General features: G+C 51.2%; 1 protein-coding gene across 1 annotated transcript; it reads right to left on the bottom strand.

Moving 5' to 3' along the window:
• Positions 1-9,720: 9,720 nt before the first annotated feature.
• On the bottom strand, positions 9,721-10,685 carry LOC148217324 (olfactory receptor 14I1-like). Its single transcript, XM_088158772.1, has one exon. It carries the CDS (start codon positions 10,683-10,685, stop codon positions 9,753-9,755), a length of 933 nt encoding a protein of 310 aa, XP_088014898.1. The 3' UTR covers positions 9,721-9,752.
• Positions 10,686-10,977: the final 292 nt, after the last annotated feature.

The following is a 10,977-nucleotide window of genomic DNA, read 5'->3' as shown; positions in this document are numbered from 1 at the left end:
TCCAAATCCATGTTGAATCAGGGAGACCATTGTGACACTCAGAATCTCATGGCACTAAGGGTTAATGTGATACAGCAGGTTATAATGGAATCAGTTGTCCATTGTGACAATCTGGATCCCAGGAGACCATGGTGACACTATGGAAGCTCATGGAACCAAGGGTCCATTGTGACACTCCAAGGCCTTGTGGAACCAAGGGTCTGTCATTAAACTGTGTCACGTCATGGAGCCAAGGGGCCATTGTGACACTGTGGATCCAAGGGGGCCATTGTGACTGAGGAACCTCATGGAACCACGAGTCCATTGTTAGACTGTGGGGCCCTGTGGAACCAAGGGGACCACAGTGACATTGCAGGGCTTCATGGAACAATGGTGACCATTCTGACACTTTGGGACCCACTGGAACCAAGGGGCCAGTACAGCATGGCAGGGCCTCATGGAATCAAGGGCACTACAGTGACACTGTGGCTCTGCATGGGATGAAGGGTCCATTCTGAGATTATGGAACCAAGGATACCATTGTGACACTATGGGGCACATATGGGACCAAAGGTCCATTTTGACACAGCAGGGCTGAAACTGTGGAGGCCATTTTTACACTTTGAGGCCTTGTGAAACTAAAGAGCCATTGTGGCACTTCAGAACCTTGTGGAGCCAAGGGGGCCATAGTGACACTGTGGAACCCCATGGAAACAAGAGGTCAATGTGACACAGCTGGGCCTCATGGAACCAAGGATTCAATATAACACAACCATTGTCACACTGCAGGGCCCCATGGATCCAAGGGAACAGGTAACAGGTCTGCTTGGCTTGGCCTGACTGGTCCAGCTGCCCTCGGCATGTCGAGGGTGTCTTCTTATGTGCCCCTGAAACACTGGGGCTCTGGGCTTTCCTTCAAATGAAGAAGAAATGTCCATCTCATTCAAGCATCCATGGCCAAAATGGGATTCCTTCCCCAGAATTCTCAATATCCAGGGATTGCTCCCAGACAAAAGCTGCCAGGACAGATTGCTTTGGTTGGCCTTCAGCTATGGTAGTCACTTCTAATCTGCCCTGAAACACTGAGGCTCAGTGCTTTCCTTCCTATGGAAAAGAACCTTCCTTCTTCTCTAGGTACCCATGGCCAAAATTGGGATCCCCCTCCAAAAGTCCTAGATCCAAAAATTGCTCCTACACAAAAGGTGCTATTACAGACAGGTCTGGCTGGCCCTGGCCTCCTGAGTGCTGACTGTCACCTGCCTTCCAAAAAACTGGGCCTGCATGCTTTCCTTTTTTATGGAAGTGTCCATCTCCTCCAGACAAAAAGGGCTGAACTTGGGATTCTACATTCAAAATTCTGTATATCCAAGGGTTGCTCCCAGACAAACCTTCCAGGACAGACAGGTGTGTCTGGCATTGGTCTCTGGTAACAGCAGTTCATCAGTTTCAGTGTCCTGAAACACTGGGGCTCTGTGGTTTCCTCCCTGTGGAGAACACTGTGACGCTGTGAGGACCTCATGGAAGCAAGGAGCCATTATGAATCTGCAGGACACCATGGATCCAAGGGACCATTGTGACACTGTGGGGACCCCGTGGAACCAAGGACATCACTGTGGCTCTGCTGGGCCGCATGGTGCCAAGGGGCCGGTGTGGAGCAGCAGGGCTTTGTGGAACCAAGAGGCCATTGTTGCATTACAGGGCCTGGTGCAGCCAAAGGGCCACTGTGATCCTGCAGGGCACCGTGGATCCATGGAGACCATTGTGGCATTGCAAGGCCCCATGGAATCATGGAGACCATTGTGACACTGTGGGGAACCAAAGGGCCAGTGTGACCCTGCAGGGCCTCATGGCAGTAAGGGGCCATTGTGACACTGCAGAAGCAAGGAGAACATTGTGACACTGTGGGGCCTCGTGGAACCAAGGGACCATGGAACAGATCTGGCGGGTTTGGCTTCCTGGGGGCTGCCTGAAAGATCTGGCTGATCCTGGCATGTCGAGGGCTGCCTCTCACCTGCCTCTGGAGCACTGGGGCTCTGTGCTTTCCTTCCTGTGGAACAGAACTTTCCCTTCTTCCTGGTGCCCAAGGCTGAAATTGGTACTCCCCCTAAAAAATAAAAAATATTAAATAATCACTATATAGAGCCAAAATCCCAGCCAAAATCTGCCAGTGCAGACAGCTGGCTGGCCTTGGCCTCCTGCAGGCTGTCTCTCATCTGCCACCAAACACCAGGACTTTGTGCTTTCCTTCCAGTGGAAAAGAACTGCCCTTCTCACCTAGGTGTCATTGGCAAAACTGGGATTTTGTTTCTAAAATTGTATCTATTCAGGTATTGGGCCCAGAGAAAAGTAGCCAGCAGAGACAGGTCTGGCTGCCTTGCTCTCTGGTGATTTTCTAAGACCATAAGCAGAATGTTTTCCTTTGCCAACACCTTGGAGAGGGCCCAAAAATCTCCCAAGGTGGGGTTTGTAGGCTGCAAAAACATGACCACTATAGAAGGACAAAGGAGCTCTGTGCTCAGAGCAGTGGAGACTGAGGACAGCAGAGAAGAGCCCTGGGAGGGTTTGAAAGGTGGTTTCAGAGATGGTGGATCCTTTTGACACAGTACAAAACAGCCAAACAAAGAAAGAATTAATGCCAGGAGAAGGTGGGGACATCCAGACTGGACACAAGAAGAGAAAGGAATTTCTCTCTCATGGCAGGGCTGTGGTGCAACACATCCCCCAGAAGGAGTCTGGAGCAGCCCAAGGCTCTGTGTGTGCAGGCAGAGGCAGGCAGGAGACAGAGCTGTCAGCAAAGGAAGGGGCCAGCGAGGTGGGGCAGCCGGGGGATGACGACAGCCTGCAGGGACAGAGGCGCAGGGCATGGACACCGTAGGACAGCCTGGGCTGCAGAGGGCACAGGGATGGGCAGCAGCTGAAAGGCCCTGACACAGCCAACTCCTGCAGCACTTGGGCCATGCAGGCTGGCCCTGGGCCTGAGGCCAGCAGGGGACAAGTGAGCCTTGCTGTGCTGGGGCCTCATTGCCTCCTTGTCCCTGCTCAGCAGCCTGGCAGGGGCCGCCCCATGGTGCTGCCCTTGGCATTGCACATGGCCAGAGCCCAGTGGCCCGGGAAGAGCCCTGAGCAATGAGGGAGGGACAGGATCTGCCTTGCCAGGGGCTGGGGCTCAGCCCTTGGCCCTTTGCATTCCTGAAACACATCCAGGTTTGCTCAGCATCTGAGACACCTTTGCCTTGTTTGTCCCCACCTGTCATCAGTGCCTCCAGTGTTCTGCTCTAACTGGAACCTGGGTGTTGAAATTCAAAATGCAAGGAATTCTCAGAACATTGGCCCTGTAAGCCAAAGCTTACAACTATGCATAGTTAAGTAGAGATAGGTTTAGCTTTAGAATTTAAGATATAGAAAAAAGAAAGGTAGTTACAAAGGGAACAAGAAGTTGTAGAGTGCAGCAATGTAAGTTTGTGTGTCGGGATATAATTGGCTAAGAAAAGTCACACTGTAGTATGAGTCAGTAAGACAAAATAACTTAGTATTGAACTAGAAATTTAAATATCTCTATTGACAGGGTTTTATTGCTTAATAAATACTTTAAAGACCTTGTAACCATAAGTCCTGTGACTTGTAAGCCACGATGTGACCATCTGTAAGACAAATTTACCCTTTCTGACTGGATAGAAAATAAAAAAATTAAACCAAACTTTCTAAAGCAACTCAGAAGTCCTGTCTCTCTGTGTCATTCAGAAAAAGAAAAAATCCAGACAAAAAAAGGCAATATAAAAATAATAAGTCCACTTAAATATTATATCATAAGAAGAAAAAACTGATAGTTTAGAAATGTAACATAAAAACAATAAATCTGTACCTGGGGACACTTTCTTTGTCACGTCCCTCAGTGGGACCCATTAGAACTTCAAGAAACTTTGGACTTTGAATCTGACTTTGAATTCTTCAGATGTTTCTTTTCCTCCTTTACCCTATTTTTTCCTATCTGACATCATTGTCATCAATTTTCTGCTCGAATTCAACCCTTGGGAAAGTTTATCTTTCATGATTATCAGTGAGAGTCACTAAAAGTAAGAGAAACTTTGGAGTTTGAATCTGACTTGGAATTCTTGAGAGGTTTCTTCAACTCCCTCTCAGGGACTGATGTTCAGGGACTCAGCCCCAACCCCGAGAGGGTCATTAAAGTCCTTGTGCTGTGTCTGTGCTGCTGAGCTGGGCTGGGCTGCTGGCAAGGACAGAGCTGAAGAGAATGAGCCAATAGTTCCGAAATATTATTTGGAGCTCCTTGGCAGCACCAAATGCACCACGGGGCTCATTTGGATCAAGCAAGTCCTGAGAAACCATGGCTCTGCCTTGATTTCCCTCTGGTCTGGTGCAGTTCATTAGGAAGGTTTTCAACTCCAGATATGGAGAAATATTTCAAAGAGCTTCTTAGAAACACACATTCCTGTTTTCAAGGGTGTATTTTATTACTGTTCTCTTCAGAGCAGAGGTGATTGCAGCATTCTGTGACTGATGTTGATCCAGGGTCTCTCCTCAGGAGGTCTGGCAAGGACGAGTTTCCTTTCTTTGTCAGAGCCACTTCCGGGACTACAGCTCCCATGATGCTTCGCAGTTCCCATAGAGTGCTATTGCAGCCGTGCTTTCATCTCCCATCATGCACCGCGCCCCCCTGAGAGACATTATAACTGCACCTACAACTCCCATGATGCTCCACGGCTCTATCAAACCATATTATACCCACGCCTACAACTCCCATCATTCCCCGCGCCTCAGAGAGCCCCGTTAGAGCCCCCCAAGTGCCTGCTTGGACTCCGAATGGCCCCAGATTCTCCTCCCTGACCTCCAAGTGCCTTCCTGGACCCCCAAGAGCTTTCTCAGGCTCCAAAGTGTCCATCACAATCTCTCAGTGCCCCTCCTAGTGCTCTCTCAGGTCTCCCAAGTTTCTTCTAGACTCTAAAGCTCTGTCTAAATATCCTCTCCAGACCCAAAACTGTCTCAAATGTACCCCAGAAATGTCTCAGTGAATCCCAAATGGGTCCCTTTTATACAAACTAAGAAAATTATTAAAAATATGGCAATGTTACTAAAAATAGGACTAATAATCATAAAGCTGGAGAAATCCATAGCCAATAGTGGTCACTTATTAATGAAGGGAATTGTGTTACTTATGACCAAAGTCAATGACCAAAAAAATTTTTGGTTGCCAAAAATATATGGATTTTTTTACATAAATAGAAAATTAAGAAAAATATAGAATAGAATTATTATGAAAAAGATATTATTTTCATTTTATAAATTAATAATCTTTTCTTTGGCATGTCAGTCCCAGGTGGGTGATGTGAGACACACTGAGGTTGGGGGTGAGGAGCAGGTTCTCCAAACAGGGTCAGCCCTCAAGGGGCTCATTCATCTGTGTGCCCAGACCTCCTAAGGAGACATTCAGCATCAAGATCACGTGGGAAATGCTTCAGTCAGCTCTCCTCTAAAATGAAAAATAAAAAAAACCTCATGTGATTAAAAACACAAAAGTCATGAGGTGTACATTGAAATCCTTCCTCATTAACAAAACTCCAAATTGACTCCAAGCAGCTGCACAATCCCTCATAACTTGAAGACAACTGAAAGAAGACAAGGTGCTCCTGAGGACTTTCTGTATTTCAATGATTCCCAGGGCGGATTTGGGGCTGAGTGCAGGACCCTCAGGCACTGAGAGAAGGTTGAAGAAGCTGCTCCAGGAGTCAGAAGCAAAACTGCAAGTCCCTTGGAGCATCAGTGGCCGCACTGAGGGCAGGGAGTGCCAAAGGCTCCCCAGGGACTGGTGAGAGCAGATCCTTGAGGGCAGGATTGCAGGAGCCCGAGGCTGTGAGCAGGGAACTGCAATGCTGAGCAAGGCCTGGGCTGGGTGGAGGAAGCAGAAAGGCCAAGGCCTGAGCCCAGGCCTGGCCCAGCAGGGCCTGTCCCTCACGGGTGGCTCGGGGCTGTTGCTGGGGCAGTGGGATGGCAGGGGCAGCAAGGACAAATGTCATCAAGCTGCCAGCCCTGCCAGCCTCCTGAGGGAGGGCCGAGGCAGAAGCAAAGTGCAGCCCCTGCCAGGAAAGTTCCTTCTGTGGGGCTGCAGAGGCCCTGCCCGAGCCCAGGGCACAAAGGCCTGGGTGCCTCTGGCCCTGCCAGCCCTGCCCAGCCCTCGGCCATCTCTCCTGCAGGCTGTGCCCCCTGTGCGTGCTGCTCCTGTGCCCTGGCCGGCTGCACACGCCCATCTCGCTGTCCCCCCCAGCATTTCTCAGCCCAGCATTGCTGTGCCCTCCCTGGGCTCCCTGCACCCAGCGCTGCCGGCTCCTGGCACACAGAGCCATGGCCTGGCCCAGCCTCACGCTGGGACACCTCGGGCACCAACATTCTGCCCTGGGAGGGACTTTTCTGTTTCCTCACCTCCAGGCTGAACCTTCCAGGCTGCACTATGGGGAGGTTTCCTTCTCTTCCCACTCCCAAGGAAAGCTCTGTCTCGTGCTGTTCACAAAGAGAGAAGGGCTGGTGGGAGATGTGGTGGTCAGAGGCTGTTTGGGCTACAGTGACCATAAAATTATTGAGTTTTTAAATATTCTGTGAAAGGAGGAGGGGCCTCAACAAAACTTCTACACTTGAGTCACAGCAGATTTCAGTTTATTCAGGATGCAGATTTTGACAGCACTAAATCAGGTACTGATTTTCTTATGGGAACGCACATTTTCAAACAAAGGATTCCAGAAAGAATGGAGACACTACAACAAAGAAATCTTGAATGTGCAGCCTGTCCATCTGTGCCAAAAAGTGATCAGTGACGTAGCAAGAAAACTGACTGGCTTGGCTGAACATGGAGCTTTTTCCAAGCACTCAGGGAAAAAAAGAGGCTTTGGACAGAGAGGTAGACAACTCAGGAAGGGTTTAAAGATGTTTTTTAATCATGTCAATGAGAGAATTACAGAAGTGAAAAAAATTAAGAGAAGTGAAACCTCAATTAGGACATAACCTGGCCACTTCTGCAGAAGATATCAGAAATGATTTTATTAAAACATTAAAGGCAAAAGGAGGGACAAGTGGAAAATCCATTCTTTTTTTGGTGGGATATTGTTGCCAAAGATGAGGAAAAGACTGGGATACTTAACCCTTTCTTTGCCTCAGTTTTCAACAAAAAGTCAGTCAGGTTGTCCTCAAGACAAGTGTTCACCTGAGCTGGTAGATGGGGACAGGGAGCAGAACAGACCCCTGTAATCCAGGAGGAAGCAGCTGAGGACCTGCTGAGCCACTCAGATGCTCACACGTGTCTCTGGGAACAGCTGGGATCCATCCTAGGAGGATGAGGGAGCTGCTGGATGAGCTCCCCAAGCTGCTCTCCATCATTTCTCATCAGTGCTGGCTCAGCAGGGAGGTGCCAGAGGACTGGAGGTGCCAATGTGAGCCCATGCCAAGAAGGGCTGGAAGGAGGATGTGGGGAAGTGCAGGCCTGTCAGCCTGACCTGGGTGCCTGGTGAGGTGATGGAACAGATCACCTTGAGTGCCATCACAGGGCACCCACAGGATGGCTGAGGGATCAGAGCCAGCCAGCGTGGATTTCAATATCTGCATTGATGATCTGGATGAGGGCATTGAGTGCAGCATCAGCAAATGTGCAGATGGCACCAAGCTGGGTGTGAGTGTGGATCTTCTGGAAGGTAGGAGGGCTCTGTACACAGACTTAGAGAGGCTGGATCCAGGGCCCAAATCCAATAAGGTTGAGTATAACCAGTCCAAGTGACGGGCCCTGAACTTTAGCCACAACCATCCCTGCAGCGCTACAGGCTGGGGACAGAGTGGCTGGACAGTGGCCAGGAGAAAAGGGACCTGGGAGCCCTGATGGACAGCAGGCTGGACATGAGCCAGCAGTGTGCCCAGGTGGCCAAGCAGGCCAATGGCTCCTGGCCTGGATCAGGAATGGTGTGGCCAGCAGGAGCAGGGCAGTGATTGTTCCCCTGTGCTCAGCACTGGTTGGGCAGCACCTCGAGTGCTGTGTCCAGTTCTGGGTCCCCCAATTTAGGAAGGACATGGAGGGGCTGGAGCGTGTCCAGAGAAGGGCAAAAAGGCTAGTGATGGGTCTGGAACACAAGTCCTGTGAGGAGTGGCTGCGGGAGCTGGGGATGTTTATCCTGGAGAAGGGGAGGCTCAGGGAGACAAGGTGGTGTAAGGGCACAGGTTGGACTTGATGATCTCCAAGGTATTTTCCAGCCTGGCTGATTCTGTGATTCTCTGAAACCACCCCTGGAGCAGTTGCAGGATGAGCCCTGGGCCTCCTCTTCACAAGGTCCAGCAGCCCAGGTCCCTCAGCTTCTCCACACAGCCCCAAAGCCCATCCTGTCAGTCCTGCAGAGCCTCTCCAGCCCCTCCTCATTGCCCACAACAGGGAGCCCCACACCCAGACACAGCAGCCCAGATGTGCCCCCCTGGCCTGAGGTGCCTCTGGCAAGGGAGCAGCACGAGGCACTGCAGGACCCTGCAGACAATTCCTGAAGCACTTGGAGGATGATCCTGCTCCCCAAGGGATGTTCCCATGGTGCCAGCTCAGGAACTGAAATAAGGAGTGAGGCCAGAGGGGAAAGGGCAAAGAGAGATGGGCTGTTTGCAGGGGAGAGGATGGGGATGGGCAAGAGGAAGAAATCTTGAGAAGGTAAGAGAAAAGAAAGCAAAGGTGAAGCAAAGGAAATGCTCAGGGCAGTTTGGTGGTGGCTGCCAGGCAGTCCAGGCTCTGAGAAACAACATCTGCAGTGGGACAGGAAACTCACAGCTGATGGGAACAAACTTTCTGGCTGAATTCAGAGGCCACGACAAAGCTGACTGGTTTCCCTGCCGTCTCCCAGCCCTTGCTGGCACCAGGGGCTGATGGCATTTGTGCTCACTCAGCTCCATGTCCCCACAGCAGCACCATGGGGGTGCTGAGCCTGCTGTGTGCAATGCAAACAGGGGCTCCTGAGCCAGTGCTGCCGTGTGTGTGCCTGCAAGGATGCGGCTCCTGTGTGAGCTGGGGGAGAGGCCAGGGCTGCAGAGGGGGGATGTTGTTGGCAGGTGCATGAGGACGCTCTGGGACGCTGCCCTGGGGTGTCCAGTGCACTGGGGATGGATCAGCCCCTGCTCTACTGCTCCTTGCCAGGGTGTCCCCCTTGCAGGGAGCTTGCAGAGCACCAGCCATGCTGTTTGCCCCCAGCCTGCCCACGGCCAGCCTGGGGCTGCTCCCGGGGCTTTTCTGTGCTCAGCATTGGGCTGGCCAAGTGTTGTGGAGAGAGCCTGGCCAAGGAGCCTGGAGCCCCCAGGCCCTGGCCTGAGGCATCAGCGCTGCCCCAGCAGTGCCCATGGCCTGTCCCTGCTGCAGCCCCGGCACTGCCACCCCCAGGGCTGTGCCCGGCCCCGAGAGCACTCAGGCCCTGCAGCAACACAAGGGCCAGGAGGGCAGCGGGGCAGTGGCACGGGAGCAGCACTGGGAGCAGCTCCAGAGAAGGGAACAAAAGGGGCATCTCTGGAGAAAACTTTGCTGGGAGAGAGATCCATTAGGTTGTTTAAAGCCATCAAGAGCACAGCTCCTCATTTTAACAGTTAGTAACCACAGTTGGAGAGTAACAAAATGAGTAATGGTACAAACAGTGATATTTCTTTGTGTAGAATATTAAAAATTAAGACAAAGCAAAAAATCAGCAAAATTAAACAAACAAGAATTATCCATGATGACTTTTATTACATATTATTTGCAGAAATTGGTCAGTTGTTTAATGTTTCCGAAACCATCTAGTTATTATTGTCCACACTGCAGCCTTGAGCTCCTGGTTCCTCAGGCTGTAGATGAGAGGGTTCAGGACTGGAGGCACCACTGAGTACAGAACTGACACTGCCAGATCCAGGGATGGGGAGGAGATGGAGGGGGCCTTCACGTAGGCAAATGTGCCAGTGCTGAAAAACAGGGAGACCACAGCCAGGTGAGGGAGGCAGGTGGAAAAGGCTTTGTGCCGTCCCTGCTCAGAGGGGATCCGCAGCACAGCCCTGAAAATCTGCACATAAGAGAAAATCATGAACAGAAAACAACCAAGTCCTACACAGGCACTAACAGCAAGGAGCCCAAATTCCCTAAGATAGGATTTGGAGCGGGAGAGCTTGAGGACGTGTGGGATTTCACAGAAGAATCCCCCCAGGGCATTGCCATGGCACAGGGACAGGGAAAATGTACTGGCCGTGTGCAGCAGAGCAGTGAGAAAGCCACTGGCCCAGGCAGCTGCTGCCATGTGGGCACAAGCTCTGCTGCCCAGGAGGGTCCCGTAGTGCAGGGGTTTGCAGATGGACACGTAGCGGTCATAGCACATGATGGTCAGGAGATAAAACTCTGCTGAAATGAAGAACAGAAGGAAAAAGAGCTGTGCAGCACATCCAGCATAGGAGATGTGTCTGGTGTCCCAGAGGGAATTGTGCATGGCTTTGGGGACAGTGGTGCAGATGGAGCCCAGGTCGCTGAGGGCCAGGTTGAGCAGGAAGAAGAACATGGGGGTGTGCAGGTGGTGGCCGCAGGCTACGGCGCTGATGATGAGGCCGTTGGCCAGGAGGGCAGCCAGGGAGATGGCCAGGAAGAGGCAGAAGTGCAGGAGCTGCAGCTGCCGCGTGTCTGCCAATGGCAGCAGGAGGAAGTGGCTGATGGAGCTGCTGTTGGACATTTCCTCACTCTGGGCATTGTGGGCTGTTAAAAGAACACATTGATAAGCTGGGAGACATTTCCTTGAGACAATCCTGTACAATTCATTTAGGAATCCTCTCAAAACTGCTTCTCTTTCTGTGGGGGAACTTCACTAAAAGCTTTTATTTTTGAATTTGAGTTTCTGCTCCTGAGTTACTGCCTCATTGTCAGCATTTTTCTCAGCATTAATGCTGAGGAGCCCAGAGGGAAAACAAGGCTACATTTGACACTGTGCAGTCTGACATACTGATCCCATACAGCTGACCTTTGCT

The sequence above is a fragment of the Sturnus vulgaris genome, unplaced genomic scaffold, assembly GCF_052056855.1.
Source record: "Sturnus vulgaris isolate bStuVul1 unplaced genomic scaffold, bStuVul1.hap1 Scaffold_87, whole genome shotgun sequence".
NCBI lineage: Eukaryota > Metazoa > Chordata > Aves > Passeriformes > Sturnidae > Sturnus > Sturnus vulgaris.
The sequence above is the reverse complement of the archived record's forward strand: the minus strand, read 5'-3'. Positions and strand labels throughout refer to the sequence as shown.